At 49.7% G+C, this 19,799-nt stretch overlaps 1 protein-coding gene across 39 annotated transcripts in view; it reads right to left on the reverse strand.

Moving 5' to 3' along the window:
• The window catches only part of CACNA1C (calcium voltage-gated channel subunit alpha1 C), a 727,463-nt gene that overhangs the window by 37,333 nt on the left and 670,331 nt on the right, over positions 1-19,799 (reverse strand). For 29 of the 39 annotated variants that reach the window (XM_074325148.1, XM_074325146.1, XM_074325149.1 and 26 more), the window contains 4 exons: positions 9,435-9,467; positions 6,067-6,195; positions 3,809-3,874; positions 2,203-2,294 (listed from right to left, as the gene is read on the reverse strand). In XM_074325148.1, the coding sequence (XP_074181249.1) occupies positions 2,203-2,294; positions 3,809-3,874; positions 6,067-6,195; positions 9,435-9,467 (320 nt within the window). The remainder of the gene's footprint in view (positions 1-2,202; positions 2,295-3,808; positions 3,875-6,066; positions 6,196-9,434; positions 9,468-19,799) is intronic. The other 10 variants (XM_019757254.2, XM_019757253.2, XM_074325150.1 and 7 more) reach the window with 1 other exon arrangement.

The raw sequence follows: 19,799 nt of genomic DNA on the forward strand, positions 1-19,799 counted from the left end.
GAATAGATTTTGGAGGGACTACTAATTTTATGGTTAATATCTAATTTTTGCTGTATTGAAGTTTGCTGTACTGAATCTTTCTTTGTGACTTACGTCTTGACTAATTTTTGTGAATGTTTCTGGGTGCTCAAAAAGGCAGTGGGTTTTGCTACTTATTGAGTATAAATTTATTAGATTAAGTGTGTTAATTGTATTATTTAGCTGTACTTTATCCTTTCTTCTATTCTGTTCTATTTGATGTCATTTTCTACAAGCTGTATCCAAGTTTCCCACTGTATGTTTGTGTTCATTTTCTCCTTATATCAGTGTCTGATTGATATATTTCCAAACTACATTGTTACACTCATGTATTTTTATGATTGCTATGTATTCTTGATGGATTATACCTTTTATCAATATTGAATATCCCTCATTGTCTTGTTTAATGCTTTTAGCCTGGAATTTTATTTCTTCTGATATTGCTATTACTACACCTACTTTTTGGTAAGCACTGTCTGGTATTCTTTTACATTCCTTTATTTTTATTCTCTTTAAGTCATTTTATTTTACTTTATTATAAAGAGGCTAGAGCTAGATTTCTTAAAGCCAACATTAGAACATCTACATTTTCATAGAGAAATTTAATTTTCAGTGATGATTAATATCTTTGTTCTTATCCTTGTCATCTTATTTTATGTTCTAATTTTCTTTCTTCCTCTCCTCTCCTCTCTTCTCCTCTCCTCTCCTCTCCTCTCCTCTCCTCTCCTCTCCTCTCCTCTCCTCTCCTCTCCTCTCCTCTCCTCTCCTCTCCTCTCCTCTCCTCTCCTCTCCTCTCCTCTCCTCTCCTCTCCTCTCCTCTCTTCCCCTCACCTCCCCTCCCCTTCTTTCCCCTCCGATCCCCTCCCCTCCCTTTTTTCCCTCTCCTCTCCCCCTTTTCTTCTTTTGCCTTTCCTTTCTTTTGCCAAATTGCTATAGTTTTCTCTGTGCTTTTTTTTCTCCTAATGGTTTAGAATGTACATATTCAATTTCTGTTTTTCTTTGTCAATTTAAACCCATTTGCCTTCTTCCATTTAGGAATCCCTCAACATTTCTGGTTCACAAATGACACTCTTGAATTTTTTTTCTTCCTAGTACTGTTATGGGTTTATTTAAAAAAAAAAAAATCTTCTCAAGGACTTTAAGAAAGGAGAGGAGGTAGACCCATGTGCTTGGTCTGCCATTTGTGTCTAATTCCTGTATTTAAATGTGGTACAGGCTTAAGTGTTGTTAAATTGCAGTTGACAATGGCCCTTGCATTCTCATAGCCTACAATCTGAGGGAGGTGGTAAAGTCAGACTGACATTTAAGGGGCTTGTCATTTTGATTTGTATTAACATTTCAGCAATAATGATACTTTACTTGGGCTTGGGTATAGGGAAAGGATTCTATAGCACATGGTGAAGGTGGGGCTGTCTGATAGAGAGTGTCCCTAAAACTTCTGGAAAGGGGCCCCAGGGGATGGTAAAGGGCTTGCTGCCTTCCCAATGCCATGCATGTGGCATCTGTGAGCTAGAATGCCTTTAGAAATCATCCGGGCCAGGGTGGGCAAATAGTTCTCATCTCCCATCCCTGGACTAGATGGGGGTCTCAGGAAAGTGAGAAGAACCAAGGGGGCAAACCAGGGGACCAAGTAGGAGCCAGATGAGGAAGGAGAAGCAGGCTGCAGCATGGACGCATTCACTCACTCGTGGGCAGGCAGGAGAAAGCCTGCCCTCTGGGCTATACCCCAGCATGGCCTTCCAGGAAGTGACGGCACCTGGCTGGCTTAACTGGGGAGGAGCCAAGAACACATGGACGTAACCCAACACAGCAAATGGATGGACATTGGCACCTGTACGAGTTATGAGGAAGCAGGCTCAGAGAAGTTAGATGTTTTACTTGAGGTCACAGAGCAAGTGTGTTGCAGGTTTGGCTTTGAACCTGTTCAGCTGCCAAACCAAGGTGCTTTCAGTGTTTGACTTTTGATCCCCTAGTGGTTTCAAGTGGTCACCAGCAGCTGTGCCAGTATCCAGTGGGCTGCTTGATGGGAAGTTTTATAAATAACAACAAAATGATCAGCTTCCCCATCAGGAAGGGAGATCCAACATCAGTTGTCTCCTAGCCCACTTCCCTCTTATTCTACATCCAGATCCTAGGGCTGCATCATGCAGGTGTGTCTATGTGCACCTGTCTGCAGAGACCCACCTGAAGAGGAGCAGCACAGCTTGGGGAAAAGTCTGAAAGTTGTTGTTCCGGTTGATGTCTGTGGTGTCATTCAGGGCTATTTTTCCAAACACCTAGAGGGGGAGAGGAAAGGGACTCGATAAACAGTGGACAGAGAGGGTCCTAGTTCTCACTCATCATTCAATAGTTTCTTCAGGGGTCACAGCTGACCCTGGGACAGGCTGGCCTATAAGCTGAGCAGAGTCCCTGATGCAACCTGGCAGGGCCTCACGGGGGCAGGCACCTGTTGCCCTGTACAACCCCGATCCTAGTTCCTCACACTGGACAAGTGTAAGAAGAAACTGCCCATGGGGCCTCCAGAGAGGTCCCTGTGGCCCAGCGGGAGCTGAGGCTGAGAGCAGCCGGGTGTTGGGACCAGGGCCCTACATCTGTGTGGGGACACAGGGCTCAGTGGCCTTTCTCTCTCTCTCTCTCTCTCTCTCTCTCTCTCTCTCTCTCTCTCGGCTGCACATTCTTAAGAATATTTTCTCTTTAAAAAACTTTATTGAGGATTAATTAACAAATATAATTGTATATATTTAAAGTGTACAATGTGGTGATGATGTGATGTACATATACATGGTAGGATCATTACCAAGATCAAGATAATTAACACATCCATAACCTCACAGTTAACTTTGTTTTGGTGTAAAAATGTTTAAGATCTACTCTCAGCAACTTCTGAGTATACAATACTGAATTATTGGTAACTACGGTCACCATTAGAGCCTCAGAACTTACTCTTTTGGCCTTCTTTTCTTTGCCATTTCAGCTCCATATGCCCAAGCAATTTTCCAAATTTAGTCTTGGATTCTGGAGTGATATGGAAGAAGCAGTCTGGGGCTGGGGCAAGTTTAATGTATCCTTGAAATCAGAGGCCTCTTCCCCCCAACTCAGACTTTTAAAGCTGTGCTTATCTTAGAAACTGCCACCCTTGATCACTGGCAAAGTAGGTCTTTTCATCTCAAAAGGTTTTGGACTATGAACCTTGGGGTCTTTCTGTACCAAGCAAATAGGGAAATTTCACTTAAGCAGCTGCTGAGGAAAAGCTTCTGCCTCGTGTGCAGTGCTGGGCTGGGCTGTTCTGCAGGATCCGAGGAGAGACTGAAAAACTCTGGTTTGGGGTGCAGAGTTCTAGGAGAAGGTGCAGTGGGCACCATGAGGGGAGCCCCTGGACACAGCCTCATGTTTGATGGGGGGAGCTTGTCTCTCTCTCTCCCGAATGACACTGCATTGGGGGTAGTTCTCAGGCCCATCAGATCTGGACAAAGGAAGGGATGCCAGCTGACCACCCTGCTGCTTCCTGAGAAGGACCAATCTCTTCTGAGGTCCACTGCATTATCTGGGAGTGTTTTTCTGAGAGCGAACCCAGGCCTGGGGCCATGGGGACAGAAGCTCTCTGAGCTGTGTATTCTGTTCTTGGCCATTTGCCCTGCTACCTACAGGATACTGTTTGGGGGCAAGTTCCAATTCCTGTGAACTTTTTGACTTCAGAGGTGGCAGAGGGAGAGGGACAGTCAGGAGCAAGAGGGAGGGAACTGAGAGAGGAGTGGAAGGTAGAGGAGTGGAGCCTGGGGAGCCGTCCTACCTGCATCCCGATCACGGCGTAGATGAAAAACAGCATCACTATCAGAAGGGCCACGTATGGCAGGGCCTGTGAGGAGATACAGGAAATTGCGTGAGGCCAGTGGGGACAGCTGGCTGGACCCCTTCCCAGGGCATTGCGCCTGCAGCCACCAGCTGCTGCCTGGCTTCGGGGGCACTCCCAAGGGCCCCACAGAATTTCTGGGCAGCTGGGAGAAGGCTGAGTGATGACTGTCCCCCCGTGACCTGCTTTTAACCACCTGAGAAGCAGTGTGGTGTACTGAGAAAAGCAGGTTGCAGAGTAAGAAGTGTGATCTTAGTAAAAACAATAAAAAATGAGCAAAACATCCTTCGACTAGACATATATCTTCATACAGCAAGGAGAAAGTCATGGAGGACACACACCAAAGCTTCCTGGGGAGGCAGAGGTAGAGGCAGGTCACACCCTTCCTTTGCTCCACTAGTTGTAATAAAAACGTTTACTGAGGAAAACTTAAAGAAAGATCATGGGCTCAAATCTTATTTCTGCCACTTTCTAGCTGTGGGAGCTTGGGCATATTTCTTAACCTCTCTGAGCCTCAGTTTCCTGATCTGAAAAATGAGGAGTAACAATGATCTCTTAGGGGTTGAAATGATTTAAGGCTTATAAAATGCCTCGTGCATTGCCTTGCACAGGTTATTCACTCAAGGTATTATCTGCCCAGCAGCTCAGACAACTTAATTTTCCAGAGCCCCTGCCGCTCTCTTGGGGTGAGGCGTCTGGGGCTCAGCGCCAATGATGGAGTCGGGAGACCTGCACGTGGGCACGCAGGAAATGCCTTGCCAGGCGCCTGCGCACCACCAGATGGCACTGCGAGATCACACGGATGCTTGTCGCGTTGGAGCTCCTGCTCCACATTCAAGAGCCGCTCCTCACAGTCACCGGGTCTCTTGCCTCTTCCTACCCAGGAATGTTGGGGGGTGGGTGAGTATGTTTGGGCCTATATGGTCATCCACAGCTGCCGGACTCCAGGGGTGCACCCACCGGCAAGGTCAGCCCAGTCCAGCTCCCGCCAGAATCCTCAGGTTCCCGGGAACTGAGCATGGCTCAGGGTGGGGTGAGGCGGGGTGGCAGGGAGGGGGCCTTGGCTCATCATGAAGTGGGGAGTCAGCCTGGACCTGGTGGGAGGAGGACGGGCTCTGAGTGCAGTCAGGCTGGAGTCCTCATGTGCTGGTCCAGTCATGGCCTCTGATGAGGTCCCAGGGCAGGAGGCTGTCGGCAAGTGTGTACGCCTTTCGGTGGCGAACCAAAGCAAGCAGACACCTGACGACAGCGCCCCCTACCTCTGGCTGTAAATTTAGTTACCGCACAGTTGGATCAGGGACCCACTCTGTGCCAGTCCTGGGCCCAGACCTGCCAGGGCAGGGGACACAGAAGGAATTCTTCAGTGCTGGTGAGTCTCCTTGTCTTGGGACGCCTGATAGCAGTGCTTCCATGGGCAGTGCTGCCCTAAGCGTCAGGCCAGGGAAGCCTGGAAGCGCATGTAGGGTCCCTGCCCAACCCATCTTCAAGGAATTCAAGTGACCTGACAGAGCTTTGCTTCTCTTTGACTTCAAACTTACATAACACTCCTCAGAGATGGCCAGAGGCGATCACTATTCTGCTTTTACAGATGGAAAATGATGGCTGAGGAAAGAGAATTAATCCTGTAGTTGGGCAACCCTGTGCCCATTCAAGGGGACCGTCTCTCGAGTGGAACGACACCAGGGTCCTGGAGAGTTGGCTAAGTCTGTAAGTAGGTAGGGACAGCAAACACTGCTGCAGTGCTTACTGGGAGGAAGGTGACAGCCAGATTCTAAGAATGCCAGAACTGAGAGGGGCTATGAGGGTCATGGTTTTAAAATTTGTTTCACCACAAAAACCCTTTGTGCAATCAATTCTTGCAGAAAAATACATAAATGAGAGTAGAAAGCAGAACCATTCAGCCTCCCTCTTAGCTCCAAGCCTTCCCTACCTGACTTGGGGACATCTGGGGCTCCAGAAGCATGCTTTTGAAAACCACAGATCAGTCCAACCGACTCATTTCAGATGTGAGGAAAGCAAGGCGCTTTCCAAGACGGGAGGTTGCTGTCACCCGGTAGTGAGCAGCAGAGTAATCCCCGCCTTGACTCGAGATGCTACTCCTTCCTTTACTGTGTCACCTCCCATCTAGGTGGAAGCCCTACCGCCCAGAAGAGGAGGGGTTCTTCTCCCTCCGCTGTGCTCGGGGTGGTGGTGGCTACCTGAAAGGATTTGATGAAGGTCCAGAGCAGGGTCCGGATGCCCTCCCCGCGGCTCAGCAGCTTGACCAGGCGCATGACCCGGAAGAGGCGGAAGAAGGTGATGGAGATGCGGGAGTTCTCCTCTGCGTTCTGGAAGCCATCGGCAATACGGGGTGGTAGTTAACACCGCAACAGGGAGGGGTGGGCAGGGGCGGGAGCGCGGGCGGGGGTGGGGGTGGGGTGTGGCCTGCTCAGAGCAACACAGCCCTTGGCTGGGCTGGAGCCAGCTCAGGGCAAGGTTGGCTGCACTAGATTCTCTGCACAGACCGGAGGCCAGCCGCCCGCCCGCCTTCTCCAGGTAGACAACCCAGCTTGAGGTCTCTGCGGTCAAGCTGTGCCCAAGCCCCGGAGCCCATGTCGCTTTTCCTATTCTCTCCTCTTCCCCTTCTTCCTAGTTCTTGAGCTCCTCCTGGGTGGAGCAACAGAAGATTCCTTGAGGAACTTCCATATGCCCTGAAATCTAGGCTGGGGGCCAGCATCCAAGGAGGTGCCCTGCCTCAGCCACACACTTAGAAAGCAGCCTGGCTTCCCTCCGGCCCAGCATGGTTGAGGGTCCTGCATCCTGAACTGGCTGGTTGGGTCGTGGCCCCCATCCCAGCGGTCCGGATGATTGCACTGGAGGTCCTGGTGGGCAGGGTGGGCTGCCCACTGAAGGATCGTGTGCTGGCTTCTCAGGACTCCAGCACTTGTATTGTGTCACCTCCTACTTGTCATAGCCTCTGCCTCACATGGCTACCAGGAGGAGGTGACGGGGTGTTGCTTAGTTAGTGCGGGGCCAGCGGCTGGTGTGCAGCCCTTGCCTCCCCTCAGGCTCTGCAGCTGTTCTCTTCTCTTCCCTTTGGCCCTGAGGCCTCAAGGAGGCACCCCCTTTCCAGGCTACATGAGACCCTGGGAGGGGTGGGGGCATGGTCAGGGAGAGGTAGGGAAGGCCCTCAGTTGGAATGAGAGGAACAAGGGGTCTTGCTCAGGGCAGCTCATCGCCTCAGGGGAGTCCTGGAGGGGGAGGGCCAGGGCCAGGGGAAGAAGGATGGAAATGAGGCCATGGCAGGCTGAGGTGGAACTATGGCACCAGGCTGCTGAGGGCTTGCTGGCTGAGGGCTCACCTCTGCCTGTGGGCTCACCTCTGCCTGTGGGACCTGGAAGGTCCTGGGCTTGGGCACGTGCTTGGCCAGGGCTCAGGGGCAGGACAGGCGGCCCTGTCACCCTCTGCCTCCAGACCAGAGAAGAACACGGACTGACCCCCCTCGACCCTTGTCCTGCCCACACTGGCCAGAGAGTTGGGGTTGGTGATCTCAGGAGCCACTGCCTGCGCCCAGAGCTAGTGCAGCTCACCCAGCCCTGTCGGCGTTGCACCAGGAGAGAATGGACCTTCGGGCTTCCTGTTACTGTTCCTGTCACTGCCTCCCTCAGGGAGGAGTTGTCTCCCCGTGTGGCTGGGACGTTGCGTTGGCCCTCCCCACTTCTCAGTTCACTTCTCTTCCGTTGTTTTTAGTCATTTTCAGGTCAGAGCCTCCCTGACACTATCTGTGCCTTGTTTGCACCCCCAAAACCCCACTAGCATGGAAGCCCTTTATCCTAATCCTGATGACTGTCACACATGTGGCTGGTGGCTCCAGAGACCACTCCTCTCACTCCTGTTTAGAATGGGAGACCCACGAGGGGGGCGGGGGATTCTGAGGCAGCCTTTCCATGTCAGTGTGTCCCACTTGCCCCGGAAGGGCTGCACAGAAACCAGCTGGAAGGAAGGGTCTCTCTAGTTGTCAGACTGTCAGATGGCAAGACTCACAGTAGCTCTTTTCTATCCAAACCAGAGCTGTCTCCGGTCCTCACAAGGGCTCCTGTTCCCTCAGACAGGACAGACTTGTGGGTGCTGGGGGCCTGGTCCACGTGCTCAGGAGCTGGGGAAGAGGCGAGGCCCGCAGGCTGCGTCCTGCCCTGGGCCCTACCCTGCTGTGTATTTGGAAGTCTGTGATGCCCTCAATGTCTGCATTTCTATCACCTGTGTATGTACTTGAAATTCTATTTTCTCTCCTTAAAAGGAGGTTGTGTTCCTCCAGAGGAGTATGCAGAGGAGGCTCAGGGCTTTATAACTCAGCTGTCAGTTCCACCATGCTCAGGAAAAGAGAAAAAAGAAGAAAGAGCAAGCTTAAGTAGGGAACTTCAGCTGTGAGTGTCAAGAGTTTGAGAAGTTGGTGCCACAAGGGCATCTGGATCTGATGAGTTAAAAAAGAAAAATCAAGCTTGCAGTTTGAACTCCCTCTGGGTTCAGAACCCTCCCCAGTTGCTGCAGTTTCCTAATGCTCCAGAAGGAGAATAAACACGTTTCCGTTTGGACATGACAATTTCCTCTAATAAGCCAAATGACACTGCAGTGGAGAAGCAGACGCCAGTGGCCGTCCCTGTGAAGTGAGGAGAACACCCAGTTCCAGCCTTGCCCTCGGCAGCTTCCAACCAGCCCAGGATGGGTATGTCAGGAAACACCGTTAACCCACCCAGTCTTGCCTCGTCTGCTGACTCCTGGCATTCAGGGAATTAACCCACTCACTAAATGTGTGACGACAGCCTTTTGGAGAAGGCTGTTCCAAGGAGACTTCAAGGTCACCGAGAGGCATCTCTATCCCTTAAGCCAAAGTAAATCAGAGACTCACATCAGGAGTGGTCTGATCAAAGAATCAAGTTTGTTTTTCTGCTGCAGAAAAGTGGGTATAGCCTTATTTTAATGAACTTCAGGAATTTAGAAAAATTCACAGGTAACATTGTTGGAGTGACTGGAAATTCAACCACACGCTCAGTAACAAATCCCAGCTTAAACCTTTTCCTGTGACCTTGAACTCAGAGCACAAGGGAGGCCAGTCCGTACAGACAATTGATGATTAAAAGGAAGTCATTGTCTGCCTTTCCAGCTCCTGGCTAGATCATCTCTCTCTTCCCTCTTTTCCCAGGAGGCCTTACCATGGTTCTCATAGGAGCCCTGTGCAAATTTCCCACATCAGGTTAAGGTTAGTCACTTTAGCCAGTGGAGTCCTCAGGATGTTTAACAGGAAATGGCCTTTGGGTCCAGTTCTCTCCCAGTGGCTCTTTAGATAGTCAAGATCACAGTGACTTATAACCCAAAGGAAAGCTCAGGGAGGGAAAAGAACACCATTACACAGAGAGCACGTCACAGTTCACACGAGACCAGGCAGGCAAGGTGCATGACGGACATGGTGGTTACATGCAACACGAGCCAGGCTGGGCTCCAGGAGTCTCGGGGGGTCGGGTGGGTAATAGTGGGGGATATTAGAGGAAGTCACAGAAGCTGAGAGCGTGGTCTGGAGGGTTGGTCTTACCATAAAGGGAGAGCATTGGGAATGTTCAGCTGGCTTTAAAGAAAGGCAGATAGAGATAAGCTGTAATGAGTCTCCAACGAAGATGCCGGCACTCTAGATCTTGGCTAACACAGGAGCAACACAGTGGCAGGAGAGGGCAAAAGGGGACAAGTGAAAGAAATACAAAGTGTAGGCCAGGCAGGTTCTGCGCCATGAGTGTGGGCTCCACGTAGCTGGGTCTCACATCTTCCAAGGACCATCTCTGGCCAATAATTAAATAATTCACACGCCTTATAAATGAGGGCTTCTGGACTTTGATTTTGAAATAAGCCATGTGTCCTAAGATAACCTCTGAGGACTTGTTGCAGTCAAGCTTTACCCCGCCTGAGGCTCAGGTGGGAGATGTCCTGCTTAGCTATTAGTCTACAGGTGTGGGCAACCTTGGCCATGGCATGAAATAATGAGTGTGGAATTGTTTTGTAATTTGAAAGCCCTGCACACAACTTGAGATATGATCATTAACACCCTAAGAAGCTGTTCTCATGGGTCTGACTGCTGAGCTCATTTTGGGGCAGCATCTGTGGAAACTGGCGGCAGGTGAGTGTGTCCTGGCAACTCTCTGCCCCAGCACCCTGAGCCCGTGTTCAGAAGACGCCCCTGCTCTTTGGGCCCCAGTACACAGCTCAGCCCCTGACTGATCCTGACCATCTGAGCTGGTAAGTCTAGAAGGTCATGACTTTGCTTTTTACCCTTCCCTTTCAGATGGTTGCTCTTGTGTTTCTGTTGTTAAGGTACAAACAAGGAAACGTGTGATGGGAGTTTTGAAGGATGGAAATGTGCACAGCTAGACATTTGCTTGCAGACTGAAAATACTCCTTCGCAACAGATTTCTCAGCAAATTCCTTTTTTCCCTAGCAAACGGGTAGGATGTCTTTTTTTGGGAATGGTGGAGATACAGGTGAAGCAAGGGATGAAAAGGAAAGGGACGCCTCTTCAGTCATTTATAGAACATAGTCTAGATCTGTTCCTGCTTCTTGAGGAATAGTAGCTGCCAGGTCAATCTACATGCCTGGAGGGGGCTTACTAGAATTTGCTAGCGGGCTGCAATAAAACATGGAAACACAGAGGCGTGCGCGCATGAGCGCGCGCGCGCGCGCGCACACACACACACACACACACACACACACACACAGGAAATTCGGGATGGTCAAGTGCTTGTGCTCCTGTGTTTACGGACAGGAGTTTTTTGTCTTTAGGGCTTCAGTGAGGGAGGGAGTGTGAGGGTCAGACAGAGGTCAGTCTACACTAGTAAGTAGTATGCCAGGCAGTAGGCAGAGTTCCCAGCAGGCTTGGGCCATTGTTCCCCTCTTGGGTCCACCCTGAAAACTACCAAAGCCACCCATTACTGCTAAGAACACTGGGCAAATGCCTGAAGGTCTTCTGGGTCAATCCCATCCTGAACAAGACCAGAACGGAGATCATTTAGAGAACCCACCTGGGTCACCTGGTCCAACTGAATAGCTCCCCCACCATCTAAAAAGTTAAACTACGTGTTTTATTTTACTTCTTAAACATTCAGAATCCCTCATTTGGGGTTTTTAATGTCTGAACTGTCTTTTTTTGTGTTGATTTTTAGCCTTAGAGATCCTATTTAAGGTCTCATCTATTTAAGTCATATTTTGGTTCAAGATTTAGCTTTAGGTGTATTCTAATCACCTCGATCATGTCTTATTATTTTAATACTATGTATTCATTTAAGAATCCTCACGATATGTCTCTATTCCAGGAGACAGGAAGCAGTCAGGAAGAGCCGTTAGGGCAGCAGTGAGTGGGAGGACGGGCCTCTCACTCCGTGCTCAGAGTGCTCCAGAGACTCTCACTGGGGCAGAAGGGAGACTCACAGATTAATTTTTTTCTCGGGCTTAACCCATGTTCTTCAGAGGGCGCTTCTGACTTGCTGGAGCAGTGTTGCCTGTCAGCCTCTCACACAAGCCTGTTCTAATGTGAGCAACCATGTTTATAAAATCCATGGTCTCAAAAATAACTATGGCTATCAGACAGCAATCACGGAGTGATTTCTAAGTGGACGCAATACAAGGAAGCCCAACACACAGCCCCGGCTCTCGAGAACCCACGGTCCACTGATACACTGCCAGATCCCAAAAGGCCTTCCTGGAGGACGCAGTATAGTCGTTCCTGTCTTGGGTCCCCTTGTCTGGCTGCAAGTGGAACCCCCTGGTGAGCTAGAAGGGGAGCCTGGACCAGCCAGGCTGGAGCACCTGCACTGTCAGCCCAGAGATGTGTTTGTGTTGCTTGTCACTCTCGTGACTCCCTAGTACATGTCTTGGAAAACTACCTAGCATCAGATCTACTTTATGAGCTAAATTCAAAATTAGTTGGTGGCCTGGAGTACTTGTGCCATCCATCTCTGCCCTTTTCCCAGGTTTGCTCCCAGGTCCCCCAAGTTAGCTTATAGTTTCTCCATCCAAGGTCTTCCTGGGGAAGAGAGGTGGTAAGACTCCCGAAGACCTATGCCCCAAGAGCCTGGAGGCCCTGCCTGTTCTCCCCTCCCATAGGAGACAACACAACTGCCCACTCCCCCGACATTCTGGCTGAGCTTTAATACGCTGCTGTACCCACTAATAGTAGGTGTGAAGTAAATTTTTGAGCAGCCAATTCTTTCATCTTTGTTTTCTAATGATCTGGCAATTTTCAAGGGGTTAAAGATGATGGGGTAATTAATTTGTTCATGCATTTTTTATAAATGAAATAAGGTGATTACTCAACGCAAGAGGCAGAGGCTTGTGTTCCAGCTAACAGACTAAGGGCAAATAGAAAGGAAAAGCCAATTAACTTACTTCAGTATACGTATGCAGATTAGCTTGGTTTGGTATAGCTGGCAGCGACAATAGGACTGGCACTGGGCAGTTAATAAGAGAGATTCTCTGGAAAACTGTCTTTCTGAATGAAGTTCAGGATCAAATTGAAGTGTCACCTCAGTGGATGAGTCTTTGTTTCTGAAATGTACTCATTTTTCCTGTTCACCTGGGTACTATCTTTAGACCACACGGAGGATGCTCAGGGAATACCAGAGGCTGGCAGAGAGAGGGTTCTAGATGGAAGGATTTCCCAAGAGGATGGATGTGACAATCAGTGGAATGTGCTTCCCAATTGTTAACATTATATTGTCTCTCTGGAGAACTAAAAGGTTGTTGAAAATAGCCCTTAACCATATAAAAAAGGGAAGGACTTTTCCCTTCCCATTCTTTCTTTCTTTCTTTTTCTTTTTTTTTTTTTTTTAGCACAGCCAAGAGGCAAGGATTACTAGAGATTTAGGGGCCAGGTAGTAGTCAACCAAGTTATCTTCCAGACTATTCACTTGAGGTCAGTTGGTTGGAGAGATCATAAGTCACTGTTGTACCCTCCAGGACACGTTGACTTTGAGAGGTTCAGACTACCTCTGATGCTCTCCACGGAAGGCTGGTCTTGGCTGAGTGGAAATGGGCTCCCCAATCCCAATGGCTGCCATTGAGGCAATGATTATAATATCAGGGTCACTGAAATTCCTCTAAAATATGAGTCAAAAACAATGTCATGGGAGTATGTGGGTCTTTCACTGGCTATACTGCTATAGAACACTGGCTTTTTTAAATTTTATTTTATTTTTTAATTCTCTTGTCTAGAACTTAGGGAGAGGATATTGATACAAATTCTATTCTACACCTTAAGGTCTGGTCCAGCCGGCATTGCCCCCACCCCATCCCAAGCTCTGCTTCTCTGTTTTCACTGTCACTACTCTCTTCTCAATTTGATCTGCAAGACAAGATGGCTAGTTCAGTTGTGAGTGTCATGGTGTGGTGGGAAGCCGAGGGATTGGGGCTTTGTTGGTGAGACCCCAGTTAGTCTTGGGTGGCAAGACAACTATCAGGTTGGGAATTATTAGTCTGAGAACTGGCAAAGGCAGGAGCCAAGGGCTTCTAGAGACACTTGATATCAGCTGTATGGCCAGGGCCAGCGAGTGTTGGTTAAGAGGGGGGTTCTCATTATCCTTTCATGTCCTCTTTCAACCAGGAGAAATGAACATCCCAGGAACTAGTGTGGCTTTATAGATGTGAAGGAGTTGGGAGATGCTGAATCTTAGAGCCACCAGAGGTAGCAGCAGGGAAGGGACTTTCCAGGAGGCCAAAGCAAAACATGTTTTAAATTACAGTCTTCTGAAGTTGCATGAAGAGCTTCCTTGCTAAGGGAAATGCAAAGTGTAAACTAGCACAAGTCACCTGGGATGTACAGAAGCTGAGGGTAGATGTCAATAGTTTTCAGATATAAGGGCGAATAAAGGAAACACGGTAGTTGAAAGTAATTCTTAAACAGTATTTCCATTTCGGTCAGGTATGAATGGAGAGATGGACATGGATCTGTGGAGGGCAGTAGTAAGAAGAGGAAGATGGGGGAATTATGAGGGAGGCAAAAACATTGGACAGAAAGGGCAGAAAACAAATGAAGAAGCTACGCCCAAAGATGACAAGGTGGTGAGTGGAAAGAACAGCAGCCCTCCTGCCCCTTGCCCACTGTGTTGAAACCCCTGGCTTGCATCTGGTTTTCCAAGGAAAATTTCTAGCCAGAAGGAGACTGGTTCTCCTGAATCTGTGGCTACAGGTACCCAGAGGAAATGCCCTTCAGAGCTGCCCTCAAGGTGGTCTTTGGCCCCAAGGGGATTCGTGAAGAGGTACAGAGCATGGAGGCTGACTTCTGGCTCTCCCGTGCTCTTCCTGTCTTTGTGTGCTAAGTTGCAGAGGGTGGGCAGTGGTGACAGCCTGTAGTGTAAGCTGTGACTGGCTCATGTGGCTGGAAGCAGCTTAAGCTGCAGGAGTCACTGTGTTATTCACCTGCAGCCTGATATCTCCCCACGTGCTTTACCTGCCAGAGACTCACACTAAACAAGACTGATTACCAAATTGCCAGGGTAGTTTCATCTTCCCTTGGGAAGGACAGGCAGTGTCTAGTCATTCAAACAAAAGAAACCCATAAAGAATAGATGACTGATATCAGCTGTCAGCGGTGCTAATAACATGAAAGATTTCTGAGAGAGAGAGAGAGAGAGAGAGAGAGAGAGAGAGAGACCAGAAGGACAGAGAAGAAAGGGAGACAGACAACAAGAGTTGATAGACAGAAACAGACTCAAAAAGGAAACAAACAAAAGCAGACAATTCTCAGGGTGGGGGCACAGACATGGAGAGTAAATGAGTGTCAACAAAAGTGACGATGCTTTCTGGGCACTTGTGGGCATTTTTGAGCCTGACTGAGGTGAGGCTCTCACTCTCTCTACCAACACATGGAATATTCTAGGCTCCTTTGCTTTAGAAGCTTTCTGGCAAACACAGCAACAAAAGCTTGCTCCGCCTGTGAGAGCTCAAGTAACAGACACTGGCGCGACCCAGATGGCTGTCTGGCCAAATCAAGGGGTGTGTTGTGACAGCTTCCTTTCACTCTTCTATTTTAGGGGAAGGGAGAGAGTTGTATATGGATAGAAAAAATGAATAGGGAAGGAAAGAAAATCAGAAGAAAACAAAAGGTGAAGGGGTCCTGGTTGGAAGGCAGAGGGCAAGGGGAGCAATGACAGGTTATAACTGTCAGATGATCCAACAGCTGAACGAAGAACCCAAATCAGGATGTCCATAAAAAACCGGTTCCCATGAACCTTTCGGGTGAAGCCTGCAAGACACTTCTCAAGGCACCAGCTTTGGGGAACGTGCTTGCAGGGGCTGCCTCTCCTACCATGTGTGGCCTTACAGTGCTCCTTTGCTGCCTACACAGCCAGCCTCACTCTTCAGAGGCCTGGGGGTTTTCAAAATGGTTCTTCCAGTTCCAGCTGCACTGCCGATGGTTATGTGTTGTCTCCCCATGAGGAATGCTTGGGGCTCTGCGATCTCTCGAGGGCCAACTTTATTTTCAAGCAGAGGAGGAAATTGCCTGTGTAAAACAACTGGAGGGTGGAGAGTGGGGAACAACTTTCTCACTCAGGGGTCGCGTTCCTGAAAGTCTTACATTCAGCATACTAGATGTTCAATCTTTAGGTTGAGCATTGTCTCCTTCTCTCTAAAGGTAACATTGTATTTTGGAAGGGTAGCTTATCGAGTCACTGCTGCCTTAGTATGAATTAGTGTACTGGAAGCAAGGCACCTTGGGCACGTTAATTTTGTTGTGGGGGTGAGGGTAAAGAGGCTGGAAGGAAGGTCCCTGAGCAATAGAAGGTGGGATCCCCCCAAAGGGAAATGGAGGCGTAGGGAGATGCAAGGATCAAGTCTGCCCCACCCAGCTCGGCCTGAGACAATAATCCTGCTTTAATTTACCTTAGAACCAGCTCAGGACACACTGACCATTATCGTCTAGACAATGTGTGGCAATGCCACCATTTGAGTGCCCGACATTAAACACACAGGATTGGGAGTTAGGGGCCAGGTTCTGGTTTGGCCTTACTATTAAAAAGCTGGGAATGAGCAGGTTGTTTCCTGCCCCTGCCTTCAGCGTCCTCATCTGTTCTGCCAACATATCCTGGGCCCCGTTCCACAGCAGATGCTCAGTGTGTGGAGTCCATGGGGATGGGCTTGGGCTAGGTGGTCTCCAAAGTTGCGTCCACCCTGGCATCCTTGGATGAATCTACTTTCTGCCTTTACCCTCATCACAGCTCTTGGCGGGGAGGGGACCACTTAGCTTTGCCTTTCTCGTGCTGTTCTGGCCCCTTCTCTGCTATGGCAGGGGCAGGAAAATGCAGATCAAGAGAGCCAGGCTGAGGCCATGGAGGCAGTGTGGGCTGAAGGATGGAGAGAAGGTTGGAGTCTGCGGGCTGAGCTCTTTGACTCAGCTGTGAGCGGGGTGTGCAGCAAACACTGTGCTGCAGGACCACTGCTTTCCCCGTTATTCCAGGCCCCGAAGCCAGAGAAGGAGCCAAAGTTGCTTTATTATTTGTATGGGAAGCCAACGAGTGGCAATTCTTTAGAAGTTATGTCTGTGGGTCTGTGGTGGGAAGATACTCCCGGCTCCAGGCGTGGGGTAAGGAGGATTTGGGGCAGCGCCTGGAGGCCCTGATGTGAGCCCCACCCTGCCTTGTCCTGCTCTCCCTCATTATTCCCCCTGCTTCCATTTTCTTCTCAAGTTGCATAAGTCAGGTGGGCAACGGGAGGGGGTGGGCTTTCCACTTGCTTTGCCCTTTTGTCCTGAGCCCATTAATGAGGTGTGTGAACATGGGACGCGCAGAGCGCTTGCTGCTGGAGCATTCCCAGGCTGCCTTGGTGTGGCACTGAGCACAGCAGTAGGCACACAGAACGTAGGTCAAGCCTCTCTGCCCCAGGCCACGTTGCTGGGACTGCACTGAATGAGGATCAGTGACTCGCAGGGGCCCTTCGGCGATGCCATGCCCAGGCCAGCTTGGCCCAGTGATTTAGCCAGTGGGCTCTGTGGAAATGCAAGAGGCAATTTTCCCACAGAAATGGATTTGAATTTCAGTCTTGCCATCCGTTAGATGCATGACCTGGTGCAAACTGTTGGTCCTGCGGACAATAAGCACTCTGAGGAGGCAACCTGGCTGTGTGTTACGTCCTTACAGGATGCCTGGCACACACTCGTCCAAGAGCAGCCTTCTGCCTCCCCCCCACCTCCTCCCAGCTCCACGTTGCTCTAATCAGCTAAGACCACAGCAGTGCCGTTGCTCCTTTATTTTCCTGCTCTGGTCACTTCTGTGGACTGGCATTTTGGCACCTAAGTAAATCTTCCGCTTTTCCTCCCTCTGAACCTTCCGCAGAAGCGCTCCAAGCCTCACACAATCTCTGTTCCACTCCTCTCCCCGGAGGTCCCTCCAGGGCCTTCTCTCTGGAGATTTCCACTTAAGCCATGCCAAAGCCAAGTGCGCCAATTCCCACATGGCCTTGGGGGCTTTCTGACAGGAACCCCACCTTAGATCTGGAATCTGGCAAGGTGGGGAGGAAGACATGAACATCTGCCTCAAACGATCAGAAAACGCCCCATTTAGAATCATGGGGTGCTAGAGGCTCAAGGGCCCTCTGAGAATCTCAACCTACCCTCACCTTCATTTGCATTCAAGGCAGTTGAGGCCCAGAGAATGGGGGTGATTCCTCTAAGTCACATGGCTTAACAGTGCCAGAGCTGGAAAAAACACAGGTTTCTTCATTCCCAGTTTGGTCGTATTTCTCTGTGTCCATCATGCAAGAATACAGACTTCTCAGCAACCAACTTAACTACAGAATGAAAAAGAAGAATGTTGGGAAAGGCTTTTGGCCAGGCATCCACCTGTTTCCAATTTGGGATGTAGGGAGCAGTTTCTGATGCTACAGGAACTTCCATTAACAATCGCAGGGGTTACGTCTCTGGGTTTTCCCTCTGGAAAGTATAATTTGAGATCTGAGAAGTAAAGGAAGACCAGAAGGCTTCCTTAGAGGCACAAAGTGCTGCCCTTTGCTCTTCCAGGGGACGCCGAGGCAGGGAAGGCTCTGAGTGAGGACAAGGTGATGCTCGGGGAGGAGAAGGGCAGTGGCCTGTGCCCAGCCCTGGCAGCAGAGCCCAGTGGAATTATACAAGGTGGGGACTTAGATGCCTTCTGGTTACACGGGCCGTGGTTCAGAGGCATCTCCCTGACTGGACAGAAGCTGAACCAGGCTGGCTCTGAGCACAAAGGGTCCCGCTCTTTTCATGTTGGAGGCCCCGGCTCAGTCCTCGTCTCTCTCGTCTCTTCCCTCTCTTGGAGCTCTGCAGCGCTGTCACGGCTTTGAATACTCTCTCTATGCTGACAACTCTATGCTCTGACCTCTGGCTGTGTGCCCTCATGCCAACGTACTCCACCTCCTGTCTTTCCCGGTTGATACCAGCTGCACCCTCCCACTGCTTAGGCCCAAACCTCACAGATATCCTGGATGCTTCTTTCTCCCACTCCCACATCCAGTCTGTCAGGAGATACTGTTAGTTCTATTTTCAAAACAGACTGAGAATCTGACCCTTTTCACCACTTCTGCTTTTCATCACTTCTGCGGCTGCTTTGTGGCAGACCACCATGCCCTCCGGCTGGTTACCGCATGCACCTTCTACAGGGTGCTCTGTGTCTGCTCTGACTCCTGCGGACAGCAAAGTTGTCCTTTGCAAATGGAAGTCAGATCATGGGACACCTTGTCTCAAAGGCACCAGTGTTTCCCCTCCTTGCTCAGCATAAAAGCCCAAATGGGGTCCCCCTCTCCGAGCCCCACCCCTCCTTCTGCCCTGCTCATTCTGCACCAGCCACACTGGCTGTTGCCCCTTCCCCCAGAGCTCCTCTCTGATACCTGCACGGAACTCCTCACTTTGAGCCTAGTTAAACCAGCACCTGCCTTCACTGCTCCCAGCACCTCTGATGCCCCGTACCCAACACTAGTGCTTTTCCAAAGCACTTACCATCTTTTAACAGATGGTATGATGTCCTTATTTTCTGTCCTTATTGCATTGCTCACTGTCTGATTATTCCCCCGACGCTAGAATGTCAGTTCATGAGGAAGGGACTTAGTATGTTTTGTCCACTGATATGTTCCAAGTGCCTAAAATTGTGCCTGACACACAGAAAGTGAGACAATAAATATGGTGGCAAGAATGAATGGTGGCTCCTGGCATTGGTAGGAACTCCATTTGCTGAGAGGGAGGGGTGCCATACATAGCCCAGTAAAGGCAAGAAGGAAAGAGACAATTAAGAGGAGATGAGTTTAAATGTGGCTGAGTATTTGGAAGGCAGGGTGATATGGCGATTAGGTGAGGGAAATGAGCGTGGATTTCTGTAGGTGTACAAGAGTCAAAGATGACAAGTTACAGGTGAAAAGTCCTCATGGATTCCAATGAGGCTTTTAGTGTGGATTCCTACCACATAGAGTACATATCTGGGAATGGATGTCTTGGGATGAGAGTAAGACTAGAAAATTCTGGGAAGGCCTCAAGTGGCACCTGGGGAAAGCATCCTGGAGCTGTAAACATCCTTGCACCAGGGAGTGTCCAGACCCGTAAGTTACCAGTGGCCTGAAGGCAGACCCATGTGGGTGGAAGGCCCTCCCTCTGAGACTGAGCGGTATTGCTCGTATAATGTGTCGTCCATATTGGTTGCTATCCGAGTGCAGGGTTGTGCCACAGCTGTGCCTGTGGAACAGCCCTGTCGAGGCTTGAGTCATGGGCAGTGGCCAATAAGTTCTGCTGGCTTTGATCTGGCCGCACTTGTCAACCTCTCCAAGAATCTAATCATATCCAGGAAACAAGGGCTCTCACAGTGTCTGCGGGTTGTAAATTATAATTAAATACAACTGGGCAGGGGTTAGGCCCTCCCAGCTATTCCAGCAGGTTTGGGAGAAAATGTCATTTGCTTGG

Source organism: Rhinolophus sinicus, linkage group LG02, assembly GCF_036562045.2.
Source record: "Rhinolophus sinicus isolate RSC01 linkage group LG02, ASM3656204v1, whole genome shotgun sequence".
NCBI lineage: Eukaryota > Metazoa > Chordata > Mammalia > Chiroptera > Rhinolophidae > Rhinolophus > Rhinolophus sinicus.